At 39.3% G+C, this 23,100-nt stretch overlaps 1 protein-coding gene across 3 annotated transcripts in view; it reads left to right on the plus strand.

Moving 5' to 3' along the window:
- Nucleotides 1-23,100, plus strand: part of POLA1 (DNA polymerase alpha 1, catalytic subunit) — a 311,022-nt gene that overhangs the window by 223,190 nt on the left and 64,732 nt on the right. For all 3 annotated transcript variants that reach the window (XM_006085647.3, XM_023751338.1, XM_023751339.1), the window contains one exon: nt 15,286-15,382. In XM_006085647.3, the coding sequence (XP_006085709.1) occupies nt 15,286-15,382 (97 nt within the window). The remainder of the gene's footprint in view (nt 1-15,285; nt 15,383-23,100) is intronic.

The raw sequence follows: 23,100 nt of genomic DNA on the forward strand, positions 1-23,100 counted from the left end.
GCTGGAATGAAGCCTATCTGAGGAGCCTGAGGACAATCTTTGAAAGGGGAGACAAAAAATTAAAAAGAGAACTGTCATATCCAAAAGTTCCACTTCTGGACATTTATCTGAAGAAAATGAAAACACTAATTTGAAACCATATATATACCCCTGTGTTTATTACAGCATTATTTATGATAGCCAAGATATGGAAGCAACCTACGTGTCCATCAGTAGATGAATGGATAAGGAAGATGTGATATATCTAAATAGTGGAATACTACTTAGCCATAAGAAAGAGTGAAGTCTCATCATTTGCATCTACATGATGGACCCTGGAGGGTATTATGCTAAGTGAAGTAAGTAAAAAAAAAATACCCTTGCTGTCACTTGCATGTGGAATCTAAAAAAAAAAATGAACAAACAAAATAGACTCTTAGATACAAAGAACAGACTGATAGTTGCCAGAATGGAAAGAGTTGGGGAGATAGGTGACAAAGGTGAAGGGGATTAGGAAGTACAAACTGCCTGGCTGGCATGGCTCAGTGGTTGAGTGTCGACCTATGAACCAGGAGGTCACAGTTCGATTCCCAGTCAGGGCACATGCCCAGGTTGCAGGTTAACTCCCCAGTGTGGGGTGTGCAGGAGGCAGCTGATTAATGACTCTATCTCATCATTGATGTTTCTATCTCTTCCTCTCTGAAATCAATAAAAAATATATTATTAAAAAAAGAAGTACAAACTGCCTGTTATAAATAAATCACAGAGATATCATTAAAGAATGGGGAATATAGTCAATAATATTTTAATAACTTTGTACCGAGACAAGTTACTAGACTTATCATGGTGCTCACATTGTAAGGTATATAAATGTTGAATCAGTGTTGTACACCTGAAACTAATATTATATGTCAACTATACATTAATTAAAAGGGGGTATAGAGAATGTTAGTGGGATATATTATCAAAGAGCTTCCCATGCTTTGAGACCTAGAGGTATAGAGCCTGGGCAGGTTTTTTGCTTCTGTTTTTTTTTTTTTTTTTCAAATATAATTTAAGTCTCAAAGCTTCTTAAAGAAGTTATAGGAAATTACTGTTTCCTTCCTTTTAGGTGAAAGTAGTTGACAGAGGACATTTTCTTGGCTTTTATTCCAAGGAAAATTTGTTAGTTAGTTTGCGTTTTGTTTGTTTTTACACCTCTCTATAGAATGGTTTGTTTCCTATTGAGTATAGAAGGTGGCCTAGGTGAGCTTTCAATAGGAAAGACCAGGTCTTGAATACAAGCAAGCCTAGTTTCTAATTAAACAAGTATCTAATACTATAATTTCTAATGCATTCTAACAAGAAAGGGCAAGGAGAAGCCAAAACCAGTTTTTGTTGGCTCTGTTTTTTGTAGTGCTAGTATCATTTTGGCAAATTGGAAGAATTTAGATAAGGAATTCATGAATTGCACATGCACATACATTAATACACTTTCTTTGTTACTGTTTTTCATTGTTTATCAAAATGAACTGCTGACATTTGGAAAGAATTCCTACAATGACTTGTTACTGAATGGCTTCTTATATAAAACATCATGGGACATCTACCATGAGTTTTTGGCTGTATGATGGGTTTCGGAACTAAATTATGTTAATGGCTACTTGAAATTCCCTATAGAAAGTCCAAACCATTGGACTCTACTAAATGATCTCAGTGAAATAATTCCTTCTTCTTATTTCCTATTGTGATGGTGGCTGGTAAGTATACGAAGTCTATGTCCTTAGAGCTTAGCAGCCATGTTGGGAGTAAGATATATGGATTTATTTCATTGACTGAGCTGGCTAGGACCAGATAACTGTCAAACATAGTCTGACCAGTAGAATTGAATAGTAACAAGAACTGAATCTTAACTAATGAAATAAGAGGACGAAGAAAAGGCATAAATGTTAAATTTGCTTATGCCTACTGTTTTTCTCTGTTCTATCATGCTATCCTATCTAATAATAGACAAACATGGTAATTGACTGTACCTTTGCTATGCCTCCCATTGGCTAATCAGAGCAATATGCAAGTTAACCGCCAACAAAGATGGCGCCTAATTTGCATACTGCGGGCAGGGTGGGACAGCGCCATCCTGCCTGCCTCACCGCCATCCGGGCCTGCTATTTGCCACCCAGGGTGGTGGGGCGGGACAGCGCCATCCCGCCTGCCCTGCCGCATCCGGGCCTGCTATCTGCGACCCAGGGCGGCGGGCAGCCCATGTGCGACCGGCCCGGGGTGGCCGGGCGGGGCAGCGAAGGCTTGAAGGCCGCTCCGGCCGGAGCGAAGGCCTGGGTCCGGGTGCCAGCGAAGGCTTGAAGGCGGCTCCAGGGGAAGGGAAAGCCTAGTCCCGGGTGCCGGAGAAAACCAGTGCCGGCAGCCAGGGGAAGGGAAAGCCTATTGCACGAATCTTTTCATGCAACAGGCCTCTAGTCCTATATAATGAAAGCCTAATATGCTAAATGTCCGACCGTTCGTTCGACCGTTCTACCAGTTGCTATGACATGCACTGACCACCAGGGGGCAGACGCTTCAACCGGTAGGTTAGCTTGCTGCTGGGGTCTGGCCGATTGGGAATGAGTGAGACGGGCTGGACATGCCCTGGAACCCTCCCTGGCCCCAATCATATACCGGTGGGGGTCCCTCGGCCTGGCCTGTGCCCTCTTGCAATCCAGGACCCCTCTGGGGATGTTAGAGAGCCGGTTTCAGCCCTTTCCCCGCAGGCCAGGCTGAGGGACTCCACCAGTGCACAAATCTGTGCACTGGGCCTCTAAACAGTTATAAAACACATCACTGATTTAGCAACAGCTTTTCAAGAAAAAGAAAGTCGTTAGCAAGAACAGCAGTTATAAGACATATCTTTGTTTCAGAAACATTGAAATGCAATGATAAGTGTCTTATAATCGAGGCAGTGGTATTACAGAGCATTACACTTAAATAATAGCTCAGATTAATGGAGTGCAGACCTTGTGCCAGGCAGTACCTTTGTGCCAAACACTGTATATGCATGATCCTATTTAACCCTCACAACACTCTCATGGGTGTTTTATAGATGGGGAAACTGAGGCTTGGAGAGGTTAAGTGACTCACACAAGGACTCTCTGCCCTATAATACATGTCAGAACCAGGATTTGAAGCAGAGTCCATCTGACCCAGAACCCACACAGTTAACTACTGTTTCGTGTATTTACCCTATATCGTTAATGTCATACCTTATACCAAGAAGAAAGATTAAGAATAGTCAGTAAAGACCTCTCCCAGCAAAAATAAAATAAAATAAAAAAATAAGCTAACAAAAAAACACCATTTCTTGAATACTTCTCAGCATCATTTTTAGTTTTTTGTTATGTATGTGAGTCTAGTTTTATGAAACTATTAGTCCCTTTTAAACTATATTCATAGCTATAATTTGTCTTCTAATAGCTTATAAGATGCATAACTTCATTATAGACTGACATATAAAGACCCTAGAACAAAACAAAAACTGTAAAGCTACATTAAGGGTTTGTTGTGGCCAAATTTAACCAAAAAAAAAAGATTTAAACATATATTACCTACTGTTGCAGGCACTATTATAAGCATTTTCTCGGTTTAAACTCTTCATCTACTACACCATCATTCTATGAGGCACTATTGTCATCCCAGTTCATATATGAGGAAACAGTGGTTAGATGCCTTGCCCAAGATCACATATCTGCTAAGGGGTAGAGCCAGGATTTGAACCCTGTTTAGTTCCAGAGTCTGTGCTCTTAGCTACACTATATTTACCTTATTTCATTTTTTACATTTCATAGTTTAAAATACCTTGGGTTTACTTAGCACCTTCTTCTAAAGAGCTGATGCCCACTAGTTTCTTTATCCTCCCTGTGCCAGAATATTGGGAGCCCTAAGGGGTTTATGATATAATCCCTCTCCACAAGGCGATTACAATACCTTAAACAGAACTGCCATATCAGCCACAAAGAGATTACAAGCGAGGCAATATTTTGTCTTATTTCAACCTGTTGGAGGGGTAGAAATTAAGTCGTCTTTATTTCTTTACAATAATTGGTACTGAAGTCTTAACTCCCTCCCCCGTCTTTTTTCATCAGTTGCTTACATTATCAATGACTTTTCTTTAGAATTATAAAAGCATACTGTTTGGCTTTGGCTCTTGAATGAAGTTTACCAAAATTTAAAAAGCAAAAAGAAACAGTAAAGTTCTTGCAAGTGCCTGTTTGGTTTATTTCAGGAAACCTCCAATGGCAAGTGTTCATAGCTAATAAAGAGTTATAATACTAACAAATACTTAGCACTCTCTGTACAACAAGTACTAAGTGTTTTACACATTCAATCCTCATAACCGCCTTGAGATGGGGTTTTCCCCCCTGCTTGCAAATGAGAAGAAAGATTACTTGGCCTCTTTGAGCCTCAGTTTTTTCATTTGTAAAGCATAAAAGGAAAGCTTCTTTGCCCAGCCAGCGTGGCTCAGTGGTTGAGCATTGATCTATGAACCAGAAGGTCATGGTTCGATTCCCGGGTCAAGGCATGTGCCCGAGTTGGAGTCTTGATTCTCAGTGTGGGGCGTGCAGGAGGCAGCCGATCAATCATTGATGTTTCTATCTCTTTCTCCTCCCTTCCTCTCTGAAATCAACAAAAATATTTTTAAAAAGGAAAGCTTCTTTATGTTCCAGTAGGAATTTCTAAGTCCAGATGAAAATGTTCCCGAATATATACACAGAGGTCTGTGTAGATCATAAACTTTACTTCTAAGAACTCAAATTTTGACTTATTTCCAATCAAAGGCACAATTTCTAAAAGGTGCTTCTTAGAATGAAGATAAACAAAAATTATACAGTTAAATTGATACAGCTAGACATTGGGTCCCCAGTGCAACAATGATAACATTGGGAAGCATTTTATTTGGCTTAGTCAATTTTTCCTTGCAGCCTCTACCTCAGTGATTCCCAAAGTGGGCGCTACCGCCCCCTGGTAGGCGCTGCAGCGATCCAGGGGGGGCGGTGATGGCCACAGGTGCATTTGGGGGCGATGAGTAACTGCTATTAAAATTTTTAAAAAATTAATTTCCAGGGGCTGAGTAATATTTTTTCTGGAAAGGGGGCGGTAGGCCAAATAAGTTTGGGAACCACTGCTCTACCTCCAGCCCCCAGCCCAGTGCCCTTTGCTTTGGCTCTGTGCTCCAGCCACTCTGACTTATGGTGGGCTGTACCCTAAATATAGCATCACCATAGCCTCACTGCGTACGTGAGGTACCAGGTGCCTATGAATGGACTGCTTCTCTGGTACACTAAGCAAGTATGGCAGGTTGAAAACTAGCCATAGAAGAACTGATTAATACACAGAATGACATAGTTGAAAGTACATGAATGAAAGGTGGCATATTAAAGAGATCAAGGGGCTTGGACACTGAAAACCTGGGATCAAGTCTTGGCTCTGCCACTTACTAGCTGCATGACCTAGGGCAAATCCCATAACCTCTTTGAGTCTCAGCTTTCTTATCTGTAAAATGAGGATAATCAGAATAGCTAGTTCATTTGTTGAAGATCAAATGGGAAAAAAGCATAATGCAGGGGAGATTGATCTGAAAACTAGAAAGTGTCAAATGAATATTAATACCTCATGTTAGTGTGATTTAACACATATATAGCACTCAAGAAATCCCTGTCATTTTAAAATAGCATGAATATATGGACTTTAAAAATGCCTAGCTCAATTAATCCTACACCAGCATTTCATGCCAAGATGTGAGATGTCATTTGGCAATAAAAATCTGTAGCCTTCTTGATTCTAGCTATGAACTGTTATTATAATTTTTACTCCACCAGTTTTTCTAAAAGGTTTTCAAACTGACCACAGCTACCCCAATCACTGACCAGATCTGGGATCATGAACAGATGACAACCTTGATGAGCTTTGCAAAATAAGGAAAGTCATTCTCGTTTCCCCCTACCTCACAGAACTGTTTTGAGCATTGAATGCTTTGGAAAGCCTAACATACTATACAAGTACAAGGGACATGAATAAAAAATGAGTATGGCTCTAGCTGGTTTGGCTCAGGGGATAGAGTGTTGGCCTGCGGACTGAAGGGTCCCAGGTTCAGTTACCTGTCAAGGGCACATGCCCGGGGTCGCGGGCTCAGTCCCCAGTAGGGTGCGTGGAGGAGGCAGCAGATCAGTTATTCTCTCTCATCATTAATGTTTCTCTCTCTCTTTCTCTCCCTTTCTGAAATCAATAAAAGTATCTATTTTTAAAAAAACAAACTTTAAAAAAGAGTATGATTGTCAAAGACCTCTCAGGGTAGCATCACTAAAATATACAAATAATTCTGTTAGAAAATGGAAGGTAAACATACCATTAAAAAGTTATAGAGAGCTGTTTTCATCCTGAATGCTATATCAATTTATTTACAGTAGCTATATACATTTATTTTAGTAACTGTTAATATTGTTCAGTATAGACTGTCAGGGGGACCAGTTATTAAGATGTTAGAAAACTGACCCAACATTTTAGACTTCAGTTTTGCCTATTTTTTTGTGGGTAGGGGTGGGTGAGAAGTGGTAGAGAATTTTTATTTTAACAAGATAGATATATTTGGGTGAATTGACAGTGGTTCCTTTTGTAAATAAGACAACAAACTCAGATTGTAGTTTTCAGTTTAGTTTCAGTCTGGAAAGAAACCCGAGAAATGACCTAATCCAGGAAACCCTCTTTTCCAAATAAGACTTCATGCAGAACCTCCATCTATAAAACAGGTAAATTATATTTTTATCAATATAGATGTGTAGTTTAGCTTCATAACATTTTTCGTTTCACAGAACACCGGTTAATATGTTGTGGTCTTTCATGTCTTTAAATTTGGTATGTATGCAGGCGAATATACCTGTTTTGAATTTTTTACAATGAATATATACTTTAATCAGTGAAATCAGAATCAAACACTTGGAGAAGCCTTCTGGGTGCCCTAATGGAACACTTTTGAAAAACACTGATGTGGCTGTACTCAATACCATGGATGTGGAGGTGGTTGGAAGTGTCATCTATAGAACCTCATTCTGTCTCCACGTTTTGCTTCTTGATATAGGTGATATTAATGACACTAATTAATCTGAGCACAGTTGACTACCTCAGTACTTCCCGATTTCAAGGGTTTCTCCTGCTTAAACATAAATATTTCTAGGCCATCTTAAGGTTCCAGTGGAATCCAAAGTATAAACCTTTATTTTTATGATTGTTTCTTCTGGCTTGAAATTTGTATTTAAATTTTTTATTGTGATGTTACACATGCTTACATGTAGGGCAGGGGACAAATTTGGAACTTTTGGGTTTTTATTTTTGGTATGGGGTCAACCTAGAAATACGATTTTTTTAATAAAAGGGGTACTTTTGAAGGGAGAGCAGTAAATTCAAGATAGAGTCCTAGAATTGTCCTCAGTCCCATTGAAGGCCTCATGGCCAGTATTTGGATATTTCCACATCTGCAGTGTTAAAGCCAGCCCTGTCTCCTAAGATGGAAATTGCCATGTGCAGAATGCGACCAGTGGCACTTCCCCTAAAAAAATAAATTACCCGAAATTTGCAGCACATTCATATTCAATTTCATCACAGCAGATGCTCATTAGTATGTTGTTATTAATTGGTATTCACTTTAGGTTTTGTTTAAAATGAAGATAATAATTAGGTTTTAATTACTGCATCATTCGTGGGGGTAGGGTTGTCTGTGAGGAGAGGGAAAGAGTGAAATGCCTCTTAACGCACTGAAATATTTCCTGATGCTTATTCAGCAATGTGTGTTGCCAAAGACTTTGAAAAATAACTTCATCTTTACAAAAAAGTATGACTGGGATCCTGAAATGAAGAATTGCTATGTGTGTGTTTTCTAAGCCCATCGCTATCAAGGACCTGCTGTAAATCATCTACTTGATGGACAAACTAAATCAGATGATAATGTGTGCTACCATTCTTCCTAATCAAATTACCAAAAAGACTTCTTGGAAAAGTAACCCTCACAAGTGGCTGATTAATGAAGTGGTGGCAATATTTTGTATTAGAATTAATTGAAGTAATCCAAATAAGTTATTTCGGTAGCCTATGGAAATAATTTTCTTTGCAAAGAAGGACAGTGGAGTTGGCAAACCAGTAATTTCTTTCACTCACTGTTGTTCCATATTTGTAAAATAGCTAAGTTAATACCGATATTCAAATAAAATGGGAAGAAAACTAATTTTTTAAATTTAAATTCTTTATTGTTTAAAGTATTACATGAGTCTCCTTTTTCCCCCATTGACCTCTCCCTGGCCGCTCCCACCCCCCAGCACATGCCCTCACCCCCCTACTATCTCTGTCCATTGGTTATGCTCATATGCATGCATACAAGTCCTTTGGTTGATTGGGAAGAGAACTAATTTAATTGAGTGGCAGGGAACACAAGAAAGTTTATCTTAGTCTTTTCATATTCAAGACTAATAATTTAGATGAGGCCTAAAGGTGTATGGAAATCGAGAGGCTCTGAAATGCTAAAGGCAGATCTTTATGAAAACACTAGAAATAGCGGTTTTAATGCATTCATTAAAAAGGGGGCATTCATATTCTAGAGTTTAAACATATTCCTTAGACAAAGTTTCCTGGAACACCTGTCATGGACATCGTATTGGGCTTTCTAACTATGTATAAAGCCACCCCTCCAGAAGCTTACAGTCTAGTTGGGATCTGTCATGTATCCACTATTTACTGGCTACCAGTCATGGTGCTGGATGCTTTCCATAGGGCATCTCATTATATTTACAACATCCCTGAGAGGTTTATTAGCCTCATTTTATTGATGAGGAAATTGAGGTATGAGTAGGTTAAGCAATGTGTCCAAAGTCACCCAAGCCTTTAAGTGGTAGAACTAACTTTCAAACCAGATTCAGTCTGACCCCAAAGCCAGTCTACCAGGGGGAAATGCACACAGGAAACATTAGAAATCATTTCAAGGGACTAGAGTTGTATCCCTGGGCAATACGTTGAGGCTCAATCAGAGGCAGAGACAGGCTTTGTGAATTTCTTTCTTCCCCAAACATTCACTGAGAGCCAGCTGTACCACTGGCTCTGGCCTAGCTACCAGCAGTGCAAAGGGGAATGCACACAGTCTCTGCCCACAGAAGCTCCCATCCCAGGAGGTCCTCCTGGACTGCAGTCTCTAGGCCCGCAGGATGTGGTGAACCCTGGGGACCCAGAGGAGAGGAAAGTGAGTAAACTGAAGCATGGAGACCAGAAAGGCTTCCCAGATACTGGTGACTGTGAGGTCTGATGAGGAAGGTAGAAACCGAGTGGATCTTTAGGCACAAGGCTGGAAGGATGGGCCTCAAAGGAGGAGCAGATCGCCCTAACTGGTTTGGCTCAGTGGATAGAGCGTCAGCTTACACACTGAAGGGGTTCCAGGTTCGATTCCAGTCAAGGGGCACATGCCCAGGTTGCGGGCTTGATCCCCAGTAAGGGGTGTGCGGGAGGCAGCCAATGATTCTCTCTCATCACTGATGTTTCTCTCTCTCTCTCCTTCTCCCTTCCTCTCTGAAGTCAATAAAAACATATTTTAAAAACAAAAACCAAGGAGGAGCAAAATTCCTGGGGCCAGGGCGCAGAGGAGAGGAAGAGCACATGGCCTGCCTGTCTGGAGCAGAGGCTGGTAAAGAGTGGGGTGGGCATGTGGCCAGGCTGGCGGTTGAGGGGCATATGGAGAACTTGAGAGTGAACCTGGAGTGGTTGGAACTATGCAGTAGATGGTGAAGATGCTGATAGGGATCTTTCAGCAAAGGCAATTTTCCATTTCTAGACATGTACCTCATGGTCTCTGTCAGTGCCAGCGGGTTTTAGAGTTCCGAATCTGCTTCATGCTGTGATGCCTAGAGTCAATTCTAGCCTCACCTTTTGTAAAGTAATGGGGCTCAATACACTGTCATTGTATTTTAAAATCACAGTTGGTGTGGGTTTATTTGTGCCCGTAGTAGAAGAAAAATGATGTTTAATGCTCAAAAAGTACTTTGGGGGCAGCCCACTTTCCTTCCTGATTTGATATTGTTCGGGCTTAAACCAAATGAATTTGATTTCTATGAATATACTAGTATACCAGTTGATGTGAGAATGCAGGCCTTGCTTGCTCGAGGTTGTAGAGGAAGATAACTTGAGTTTAAGATTTGGCTGTGGATAATCTCTAGGGACATGACCCCAACTCTTCATACCTCAAGGAATTTAATTCAGAGGCAAGTTATGTTTATTTTGAAGTTGATAAAGAGGTAGTTATAGCTAACTTCTGCTCTGTCCCTACAAATAGGGGAGACTGTTACATTACCAGACAAAAATCTTTGAAAGCCAAAGTAAAGGACTGTGTATTGTTAAAGAGGTTCAAAAGAGAGTCAGTGGAAAATCGATACTGCAGCCACATAAGAAACAGTTTGGCAGTTCCTACTAAAGCTGAGCATTAGGTCACTCCTAGGTATTGTAAACAACAGGAATATACACATATGTGCTTCAAGGACATGTACAAGGCTATTCACAGTAGCACCATTCTTAACACATTGCGTACCGCATAGAAATCTCTAAGACATACGCCAGGGACCGCACGTTTTTGGGCAAACTGCACGTTATTTAAATCATCATAATGCACTTTAGGTGTTGTTTTTCAATAATTATAACATTTTTATTTACAAAAACAATTAAACAATTAAAGTTCCTAGTACTTTTTTAACGTATGGTACTGCGTAAAACATTTTCCTCTATGAAGAGGGACCAAACAAAATTTACATAAGTATCTAGATTCGCTCCTTTTTCCATGGGCGTGAAAAACGAGAACACTCGTGAGCGGTCCTTAACAGATGGCGCGCGAAACACGAGAAAACTCCTGAGCGGTACGAAATGTGTTAATAGCCCCCAAACTGGAAGCCATCTAAATGTCCATCACCTGTAGAATGGATAGATTGTTATGTATTCATTCAGTGGAATACTCCATGGCAACGAGAATAAACAAATTCCTGCTCCACACAGCAACAGGGATGAATCTCGCAAACAATGTTGAGCAAAATAAACAGAGAAAAAAAGTGCAAACTTTATGATTCTATGCACATAAAGTTTTATTAAGGCAAATCTATTGTTATCTTTGGGGGGAAGATGAGTAGCTGGGAATGGAACGGGGGTGGGGTCGGGGGGCTCTGGGGTGCTGGTAGTGTTTTGTTTCTTGTTTTGGATGCTGATTACAGAGATGTGTTCACCTTGTGCATCAAGCTGTACACTTATTATTTGTGCACTTTTGGTGTGTAGATTACAGTGCAACAAAAAGAACAGAAACCCAAAGTGCAAATCAGATGCAACACTGCCCTGTATTTATGTAAGGAAAATATATCCTATGCTAATCTTGAGATAACTTGCTTGAACAAGCAAACATCTTCCTCAAAAGTGGTTCTCAGAAAAAAACTTAAGCTTTTTTGGTTAGTGCTAATTTCTTTATGTCAAGCCAGGTTGGAGCGATCAGAATCCATGGTTCTGAAAGTTATCTCCAATACAGGTAACATGTAGCTCAGCGGTTCTCATGCCAGACTACCCACTAGATTACAGTGATGGCGAACCTATGACACGTGTGTCAGGTGACACGCGAACTCATTTTTTTGGTTGATTTTTTCTTTGTTAAATGGCATTTAAATATATAAAATAAATATCAAAAATATAAGTCTTTGTTTTACTATGGTTGCAAATATCAAAAAATTTCTATATGTGACACGGCACCAGAGTTAAGTTAGGGTTTTTCAAAATGCTGACACGCCGAGCTCAAAAGGTTCGCCATCACTGCACTAGAACTAAATGGTAGCTCTTAAAAAAATGTCCAAGCCAGCATTCCACCCTGCATTCTGAGCCAGGGGTGTGGTTTAGCATCAGTATTATTTAAAAGCGCCCCAAGTGATTCCAGTGTGCAGCCAGGTAAGGGTCCACTGAAGTAGATCCAGATCAGGAATCTCAGGAGAGAGACTGGGGAATATAGACAAATGAAAACAGAACTACCTATCCATCTTTAAGTATTTTGGCGTGGAGAGAGGATGAAGTTTGCATTGTTTCTAATATAATCTGATTACGGGAGTCAAAAAGAACGCATCAGAACCAATGGCATTAAAACATTGTCCTTTTCCCTTCATTTTTTCCACAATGTTCACCAAGTGCCTCCTCTGAGCCAGGTATATCAAAGCGGAATTTCTTCCCTACCGCTATGCATGTGTATCTGGGGCTCACAATTATTAGTCTGTTAACACTCTCTGACAACTAACTTGAATGCAGAGTGTGATACACACAGTTGCTATTTTAGTTCAGCATTGTCCTTATTAAATCAGTCGGCCACTTTGGTACATGATGTTCTAACTATAAAGGAAGACTGAAAGAAGCCTAGGCACTGTATGGAGTGCAATTTTCAAGGAAAGAGCAAGAAATCGAACATTTTAAACCAATAAGTGAAAGCTTGAGAGAGAAAGAAATGTTAAAATATCATCTTATTTTCTTGAAGTATTTTCCATCCAATCTTGTGCAGTCAAAATGAGCATATAAGTGTGGGGGGTAAAAACCACTGAAGATCTCAGAGAAGACTAGAGGGTGTCAGGTTTCTTGATTAGAAGAATTTATCATCGAAGGCAAAAGAGAAAAGATGGTAATGATTTTTAAAAAGCCCCCCTAATGATCACAAATTAATGGTGCAAAATCAAGAAAACAAAAGTAGGTGTTATTCTTGCTCATTTAAACTATAGTTTACTCCATTTCATGTGTGTTCTTTAAAACCACTTAATTTTATTTGACATTGAAAATCTAATAGGGCCTTTTGTTTTCAACCAGTTTACTAATTGCAAAATATGTCAGGAATCAAAAGGGCAGGAGGTGTTGGTATATTTTTAAAAAATATATAACTCCTTTTAAATTCCCCCCCCTCCTATTTTCCTTATCCATTTAGGCAGTGACTTTCAATTAGCCTGCCTACTAATATCAGGTCACTAAACTCCATGGCTGACGCTTTATTCCTTCATGTGGGTTGTCACTCGTTTGCTTCAGTTGGCTGGCAAAGGTTGTTGTATATCCATTACCAGCAACACAGCACTTTGCATTTCTGAATTGACAAGCAGCTATATTGACCCAGCGCTTATTATGGGTCAACAGCTGCGTTAACCAACGGAAGGACTGAGGGGCAATTAAAATGAATTGGCAAAAATATATCTTCCTAATTTACTCCAATTTGTTATTTATGCTAACATTGTATGGCTTCTATGGTGACACTAAACAGAATGGACCCAATAATGGCAATTAACATAAAAATATAATGGCTAATCAAATTGACAGCAACTGTTTCTCATCATCTCGACACACAATACATTATCAAAACAAACTATTATGAAGGAGGTAATTTCAGTGTTCTATTCAACCTGCAGCATGTGTGCAGTCAGGGAGATGTGTACCAGCAATTACTGCTGAATCTAAAAAACTAAACAAATAACTTAATCGCTGTCGTCCTCCTTTTTTTCCCCCCCAGGAAGCAGTAATCAGGATTCACTAAAAATAACTGGTGTATAATAGTATAATGAAGATGCATATTGTAGAATAGCTAATAAGAAATAAAATAAGCTTCTAGGTGTATTCTTTTTAAAATAGGTCCAGGTAAAGAAAGAGAGACTTGTGGAAGGAATGCACACAGAAAAAGACAATAGCCCTGGCCGATGAATAGTTCCATGTGGGTTATTCATGCAGCCTAATATTTATAGATGACACATTGTAATGGCCAAAGAAGTTTAAAATACACTAAATTTAGTAACATATTTTATAATGGGGTTAGCAGGAAGGTCAGTCCTTGAGCTCTGGTAACTGAATTTCAGTTACTTCTGCACCCAGTTGAGTTGACTATAGTTTTTCACTTTTAGTACCCAGCTAGGATCCTTGGAATTAATACTTGGTTACCCAAAGTGATTCTCTCAAAAAAAAAAAATAATGCTGGTTCCATATCCGGTTGTAAATAGTGGTTTTCTTTAAGTTCCTACTCACATGCTAGTCTGTGGGTGCCACCTGACCTTGTGGCATGGATTATGCAGATGTCTTGGTTGTCATGGTCATTCATTGTTTGATTCATCCAACATCTATAGAGTATACTTACTGTGTGTATTAGCTGTCACTGGTGCCCACACTGGCATGCAGTAGGTGCTCAGTTGATGTTGGTTAGATTTCATGGTCATCCAGGGCAGCAAGAGAGAACTGCTAATGTGTTTGTCATTTGAGTAGTTGTTGAGGGTTTAGTTGTTTCACCTTGGTAGGTCAAACCACCCCCCCGCCAAAAAAAATACCAAAGCTCCAGCTCATTGTCCTCCAATAAGAGGGTTTCCCAAGTATCTAACCCCCTAGGAAGAAGGAAAGAAAGCTTGTAGGGCAATTGATTTAAAATAAATAAAAGTTCATGTGACTCACCAAATAATTCTCACTTTGGTTGTTGAATTGACTGCACATGTTTTTCCCCCTCACAAGAGTGAGTTATGGTTGCTCAGAAGAATACACAGTGAGTCTAGATAACCTCAGGTGCGTCAGCATTCAGTATGTTTGCTAAATGAATAACAGTTCACACACATCGCCTATAGTTTATTGAATTAGAACTTGCCAAAGTCACTCAACATTTGTTTTGATGTGGGTGGGATGAAAACCCTTGGTTATTTCATTTCACATGGTATTTCTGAGATCATATGTTTCCCACTTAGAGTGAGCACAGAGCAAGTGGTCAAGATATTTCTCAAGTCTGTTCTTAATTCATCATGTGCTTGTGAGCCAATTCCTGGTAAAGGCAATAGATTGTCGCCACAGGTCATAAGATTGTGCTCATAATATAGCAGTATGTGTTAAACAGTTTTGAGAAATTGTTTAACTTCCTGCTGGCATGGACAGGTCCCAGTTAGGAAGCACAGTACTACTTTTCCCGATTAACAGTGCAAATTGTCAAGGGTGCATAGGAATTTTCAATTTGACAAAATCAGCTTTTTGACAGCAGGGGCAATCAGTCTGCAGCTTCACAAGTAGTAATCTATGATCGAAGTGGCAGGATTTATTCTGAAATATGAATGGTATGTATGCTTTATGATGGGAACAAACCATTGGTATGATTCTCCTCTTCTTACTTACCCCCCTTTTTAAAAAACATAAAACAAAAACTTCTTGATGTGGAAGTTGAAATTAAGGAATATACTCTGTTGATCTCTGCCGCTCCCCCTCCCCAACAGTAGTATTCATTTATTTTCTGTTATATTGCAGTATTCTGACAAGTCCCTGTACACCCAGCTGTGCTTTTACCGGTACATTTTTGATGTGGACTGTGCACTGGAGAAACTTACTACCGATCATGAGAAAGGTACGTTAAAATACTGTAATTACCTTTGAGTTTAAAGTGGAAATTTGCATCATAAAAGCCAGACCTACTGTGTCAGGCTGGTCACGCAGCATCACACTGTTGTCTCAGAAGCAGGCCCTGGGGGCCGTTGTGAGCACAGACATCCCCTGCATGAGGGGTGGTAGCGTAGGAATCCCCGGCTTTGGCCCCCACAGTCTGTCTCATATTGTTCTCTATTAAAGCAGGGCGTTGGGGGAGGAACTGTACAAAAAGGACTCTTTAAATGCTATATTTTGAAAATGCTATTTTCAATAGAGTTTAGTAATTGTAATAAAGTAAGCATAGGCAACGTGATCATTGCACCTGCAAAAACCAGATATTACCACAAAAAAATAAACCTGGAGTGTGTCTCTGCTGTTCACTAAAAGCCTAGGTTCACTTTGAAAGAGAGGGATGGAGTGGAGTTCTTTATTGACTCCATCCTATGAGAGCATTTGGGTACCGCAGCCCAGGTGATCAGCTGCTGCCTGTAACCCTCGCAAGTCCTGCAGGCACTGTGAGGCTTAATGGGTCTGGGAAAAGCTTTGTTACATAACTGAAAGTATTTGAACATGTCATGATAAGTGCGTGGTTTTTTTTCCTCCTACCTGAAAATCACATTGACAACTTTTCTATTACCTGTAAAAAATAAAAAAGGCGAATTTACACATTTTTCTTATTAGTTACCTACAGAGTGTTTATGTTGTTTGTCCGTGAATATCAATTCAACATTTTCTTGGTCGGTGTAAGGGCTGGAGGCAACCTCAAGGGCATACAGAAGCCTACAATACTGCTGGATTTCCACTCGTAAAAATCCCCATGCTGCCCTTGATTTGGTCTTAATTGTTTTCAGTTCTAGTCATAATTGACTTCCATTTTTCCATCAACAAGAGGGGCTCGAGATTATGGTTTTTAATGCCTTGACTTACTGGGTTTTGCTGTCCTTGAATCTGAAACACTTTGTGACCGATGGAGGAGTTGGTTCTGATATTAGTATCTTGTCTTTAGCTGTTCAACAAGAACTTTGGCTATTTCCACAGCATATTATCAGTGAGATTTATATAGAGAAAAAATTCCTTCTGTCTATTAGTAACTACGTTTTCAAACTTTCATGGCTGATACCTAGTCCATGTTAACTTGCAGTGTCATTAATAGCTGCTTCTCTTTTCACCCAAGGACGTTTCCTTAAGGCTAAGGTGTTGTGAGTTGAGAGGATTCTCTAATGAGTACATTGTCTATTTCTGCTGGGTTTGTTACCTCTTTCTGGATATCGGTATAGTAGAACTTGCTCCCCCTTTGCTTCTTTCTGAAGCTAGCCATCCCAGATTGTTCCCTAGATGTTCTCAGACTCTGAGGGGCTAGACTCCTCTTCTAGATATCTCTAAAATCCTTATCTGAGGGGCTGAATCAGTCTCAGGATCAGCAGTTTTCAAAAGTCTGGTGACTCTTAGAGACTTGTAGGAGCGATCTGGAAAGTCACTGGAGACTTACCCCAGCTTCTTAGAGAACATTAAGAAATGTACATTTCTCTACAAGAAAATAAGAGGAAATGGAGCAGCCACTGGAAGCTTCTCGCTTGGCAAAAGGGGAGCGGTGTTGACAGAATCTGTACACCCAGGTGATTTACTGTCATTTGCTTCTAAATAAATACACTATCCAGAAGTTCAGGGCCAAATGGCACTAAGTGAATTATCAATGGGTTCTTTTACAGGTCAGAAGGCTAAATAAAATACAAGAGAACGGTACAAATTGTATGTCTGATAGAAGGAACTTCACAATATGTTCCAGAGCCTTTTGTTTTATTTATGGGATTTTAATTATTGAAGCTGTTTTTCTTTGAGCTTCCCTCTGCTTATTTATTATTCCTAAATGTTAGTTTAGGAATGAGTGAATTACCTGAAATTTCCTTGCTCAGGGTGTTTTCAGATCATTCAGTAATGTTTTGTGGTGTTAGGATATTTGTTAGTGGTAGGATATAAACTGAAAGACTGGGTCATGCTTACTTGTGGTTTTACCAAGTGACATCTGAAAAGCTCTCTCCTAAGTCACCGGCAGCATATAAAAATAGGAATCCATGGATCCTACACCCAGAGATTCTAATTCAGTTGTAAAGTAGAGTTTAGGAAGCTCAACTTTTTAGAAAGTCCCCCAGACAATTCTGATATACAGGTAAGTTTGAAATCCCCTGTCCTGGGCACTCTGAACACATCAGTTGAGTGGTTTCTAAATAAAAGAGAATTGAACACAGGTTGAAGTCCATAGGGAACAATTGGAGGACGAGAATATTCTTATAGTCATCAGGGGAACAATCACATGGGAAACTTCCATAAATGTTAATTTAACATATATATAAGTCACTTCTCTCTTTATAAGTTGGAGTGAAATTGCTTTCTTCTGACTTGCTGTTCAAGGGTGACTTGCTATAAAAATGAATTGAAAATTTGTGAGATCCGGAGGGCAAATATATTTATTCAATTTGGACCAAAGCCAGGACACTAGTACACAAAAGTCCTGTGAAAAACAACAGTCCTTCCACACAGTTATATTATTGAGAATGGATTCTAAGTATTGTCTGTCAACAAGTGCCCTGGGACTGGCCTGTGAAATTTTTACTGTAAACTCTCCTTTACTGTCAGTAGCAACCTTTTCTTCACTGAGATTGTTTTACCATTTCTACTTCAAAGCCTATATTTTAAGGGTTGTACTTGGATGGTGGTTTGTTTGTTTTTTAATATGTTTTTATTGATTTTACAGAGAGAGGAAAGGAGAGGGAGTGAAAGAAACATCAGTGAGAGAGAATCATTGATGGGCTGCCTCCTGCATGCCCCCTATTGGGCAACCTGGGCATGTGCCCTGACCAGGAATCGAACCATGACCTCCTGGCTTATAGGTCGACACCCAAACACTGAGCCACACCAGCCAGGCATCTGGATGGTCATTTTAATTTGTGTTTGAAACTTGGCAATTTGACTTGGGAAAAACACACAAATTATTGGAAAGAGGTTTATTTATTTTTATGGTGTAAAGTAGCTCTTGTCAAAGCTTTTTCCTATGCTTGGCTTTCAAACAAAGGTTTACAGGCCATTAGTCCATAATGTGAATTGACCCCATTTGGTATTTCCCCTTTTCTTTAAAATGGTAAAGAACTGTTATTCACTTTGGTGAAGTGTTTACTGCCTCTTCACTGTAACTACATAACATTTTAAAAATCTTATTTCTGTGGGACTTTGGCATTATTATTGTAACTGCTGCAGAATGTACACAGATGGCATAATAGATCCAAAGGAAGTTTTAGAGGAACATAGTGGCAATGTATAAAGTAAAAATCCATTTCCACAGTGGCAGCACATTATAGTCCCATTTGACCGCATCATCCCATGGGGCCTTGGCCTCAGTAGGAATAAGTATACAGTTTGGGGGAGACATGAATCGGTTCAAGTTTTTGCCCAGTTGTTTCAATTAAGTCTGCTTTTAAAATGCAGGAGGAAAAAGGAATCTCTTTTCTCAACTGAGCCTCTTTTATTTATTCAGCAACAGTAAAAACAATATATATTTCCTATTATGTGTGCAATGCCACCCCAGATGTCAGAGGAGCAAAGGCGGCCAATGCTTCCTGCCCTGGAGGAGCTGAGAGTCATGAAATAATTGACCATTGGGGACAGACAGATTCAGCAGCAGCTAAGTGTGATAAACTGCCAATCTGGTCAAATTTTGTTTTAGACGTAAAGACAGGGAGCCACTACCTACCTTTTTCAAATAGATTTTATTTTTTAGGACAGTTTTAGGTTCACAGCAAAAATGAATGGAAGGTAAAAAGATTCCCCATGTACCCTTTTGCCCCCACATATACACAGCCTCCCTCATTATAAACATTTCCCACTCCTGTGGGATATTTGTTATAGTTAATGAACCTGCATTGACACATTATCATCCACAGTTCATAGCTTACCTTAGGGTTCACGCTTGGTGTTGGACATTGTGCATTTGGTCAAATGTCTCCACCATTATAGTATCATACAGAATAGTTTCACTGCCCTAAAAATCATCTGCACTCCCCTTACTCATTCTCCCTTACCCCAGCCCTGGCAACCATTGATCTTTTTACTGTCTCCATAGTTTTGCCTTTCCCAAAATGTTATGTGTAGTTGACCCTTGAACAACAACAGTGGTTAGGGGTGTTGATCCCACACACAGTTGAAAATCCACGTGTAGCTTTAACTCTCCCAAAACTTTACTAGTAGCCTACTGTTGACTAAAAGCCTACCAATAACATAAACAGCCTATTAACACATATTTTGTGCATTTCAAACCCAAGTTGTTCAAGGGTCAACTGTAGTTGGAATCAGACAGTATGTAGCCTTTTTAGATTGGCTTCTTTTACAAAGCTGCACTTATTACGTCTCCTCTATGTCTTTTCAAGGCTCTATAACTCATTTCCTTTTAGCACTGGATAATATTCCATTGTCTGGATTTACCACAGTTTATCCATTCATTTACTGAAAGACGTTTTGGTTGTTTTCAAGTTTTGGCAATTATTAATAAAGCAGCTATAAACATCTGTATGCAGGTTTTTGTGTGTACATAAATTTTCAAATCCTTTGGGTCAATACTAAGTAGTATGATTGCTGGATCCTATGGTAATGGTATGTTTCATTTTGTAAGAAACTGCCAAACTGTCTTCCAAAGTGACTATACCATTTTACTTTCCCACTGACAGTGAATGAAAGTAACTGTTGCTCTACAACCTCGTTAGCATTTGGTGTTGTCAGTGTTCCGGATTTTGGCCATTCTAATAGGTACATAGTGATATCTCATTGTTTTAATTTGCATTTCCCTGATGACATATGATGTGGAGCATCTTTTCATATGCTATTTTCCATTTGTGTATCTTTGGTGAGGTGTTTTTGGCCCATTTTTTATCGGCTTGTTTGTTTTCTTACTGTGTTTTTTTTTAACAGTTCTTTGTATATGTTGGATAATGGTCCTTTATTGTTATTACAGTGAATTTGAACTGTTTATGTCTTTTGCAAATATCTTCTCCCAGCTTATGGCTTGTGTTTTTATTCTTTGAACACTAATTGCCATTTCACTTTGGTGTTTGATGTTTCCTTATTTCTAAACAAACAAACAAACCCCACTTTTTTTCTGTTCCTGTTCTACCAGCAGCTTAGCTCCTCTTATTCTGTGCCACCTATTTGTAGCAAGGTGGTATATTAGTTTGCTAAGGCTGCCGTAACAAAATACCACAAACTGGGTGGCTTAACCAACAGAAATGTATTTCCTGACAGATCTGGAGGCTAGAAGTCTGAGATCAAGGTTTTGGAAGGGTTTGTTTCTTCTGAGGCTCCTCTCCTTGGCTTGTAAATGGGCCATCTTCTCCATCTTCACATGGTCTTCCCTCTATATGTGTCTGTATCCTAATCTCTTCTTCTAAGAACACCAGCCCTGTTGGTTTAGGTCCCACCCTGGTGACCTCATTTTAACTTAATTACCTCTTTAAAAGCCCAATCTCCAAATATAGTCACATTCAGAGGTACTAAGGGGTTAGGACTTCAACCCCCCATTCAATATGAATTGGTGGAGGAACACAATTCAGCCCATAACAGATGGTCTTTGTGAATTGTTTTCTATAAACCCCTTTGAACATGTGGCATTTGTCTCTGCTAGAATTGAACGCCAGGATTTAGAATTCCGTGTTGAAGAAAGGAATTGGAGCTACATAATAAAGGTTAGCGTAAAGATGGTGCTTTAACCTTGGCCATATGAAAAGCATCTGTTAGGAAGCTCAGTTTCTCAATGGAGTCTCTTTAGGCCCAGAATGACTATTCTTCAGGTCAGCCCCGTTTCTTGCAAAGGGATATGAGCAGCCTCGAGTGCCTTGCCTACCGAGCAGTGCCTGTCAGGTTGCTCTGCTCCTCCCTCCTCTTAGCCAGAAATTTCAGACACTTCCCCTTTTGAGCTTTGTTCTTACCTGCTTGCTTTACCCGTTTTTTTTTCTTAAACTTTTCAATTTCTTGCTCTTCTGTCCTTACTTTATGCCTGATGATAGCATCTCTAGACATTTGTTGTTTTCATTAGTGTCACCCAGGACTAAGCTGTCCCTTTGTAAGGTACTTTGTAGTTCCTCTCATCCTTTCAAATGTCTATCATGGGTCCTCACAACAAACAGCCTTCTGGGGTAGCAATGGATTGTGCCCCATTGTATTGATGAAGAAATTGAGTTGTGTAATATAACTTCCTTTGCATTCTCATAGCACCCTGTGGGTGAGTGCCCTTCTCATAGGACTTATCCTGTATCCTGAATTGTTTTGACTTTCTCTTCCACTGAGTTCATTGAGGCACAGGATTGTATCTTACTTATCTGTGCTTTGCCCATTGGAGCCAGCTCACTAAATTTTGGTGAGAGAATTCTTAGTGGAAAATAAGCCTCACAAGCAATTTCAAGAATTTTGGAGGAATTCGTCCTATTGAAGCAATTCTGTCTATGAATAGAGGGCAATGTGCAGTAAAATTCTAGAACCTCCTATATTGCTTGGCTTGACTCACGTGTGCCATGGATTAATGCCACAAAATTTCTTTGGCATTTTCAGATTTAATATCTGTCATTTCAACACTTTGTGAATGATATTAAAGACAAGTGACATAGTATCTCTCATTTTGCTGATGCCACATTTGAATTGAATCAAAAGAATGTGAAATCACTTAACTACACAGATACAGGGTCCTGTTCTCTGTTCACCATCAGCTAAATACATTCATATAATGGTGATAATTGTCTTACTTTGTGGAAAATAGAGACCTAAAAGAGAGAGAACAGCTAGTATGAAAAGTGAAGGAATCTTAAGAAGTTATTTTTTTTTTTAGCCAGAAAATAAGTTTTATGGAAGAAATTATATGCTTTAGCGTACATGAATATTTGGACCTTTCTAAAGGTCTCAAAACAAGTCCTACTCAGTGTTAAGGATTTCTACTTTATTTCTTGAACTGCTAACATGAAAGCAGGAGAGTTTTATTATTGCTAGAAGTAGTACTGAAATAAAAGTAGCAGAGGAGTCCTTTCTAAGCCAGTTGACATTCTTAGAATTTACTTTGTTAAAACCTTACAAGGCGTTAGAAAGAAGCCTGTGTCAGAGCCTATCTGGTCCAGTTCTTTTATCACTTTTTTTTAAGCCCATGGGTTAGTCTATTAAAAAAAATTGTTGGATTTTAGAAATGAGCCTTTTCTCTGTTTTTAATAACTAATAACAGGTAAAACACACACAAAAACAATTCACACCTATCAAGTACATACGGTAGAAAGTCACTTAAGCACCAACCAATTCATGCTTAAAATTGTATTTTTTATAATTGTGGAAAAATTCTTTAGAAAAATAAATATTGAAATGGGTAGCAAACCCTATTTTCCTTTTTCTCATTTTCTGGCAAATAAAAATGATCTTAGGTTTGTTTTAAATTATTCCTTTGATTAGTTTAAGGGAATTTTTCTCAGAGGGAACTAACTAACGCTGCAGTTCAGAACATAATTAGCTGTCTGTTTATGACCGGGAAGTGATTGTGGAAGCACAAAGAAGTTTGATAATAGAAAAAGTGGCTCCCATAATCCTGGGCTTCTGGGGCTTTTTGCTGTAGATGTTATTGTTAGATATACATAGTTTTAATCTTCAGTGACTTAGGGAAATACTGACAACATAATGTTAAAG

The sequence above is a fragment of the Myotis lucifugus genome, unplaced genomic scaffold (genome assembly GCF_000147115.1).
Source record: "Myotis lucifugus unplaced genomic scaffold, Myoluc2.0 scaffold_20, whole genome shotgun sequence".
Classification (NCBI taxonomy): Eukaryota; Metazoa; Chordata; class Mammalia; order Chiroptera; family Vespertilionidae; genus Myotis; species Myotis lucifugus.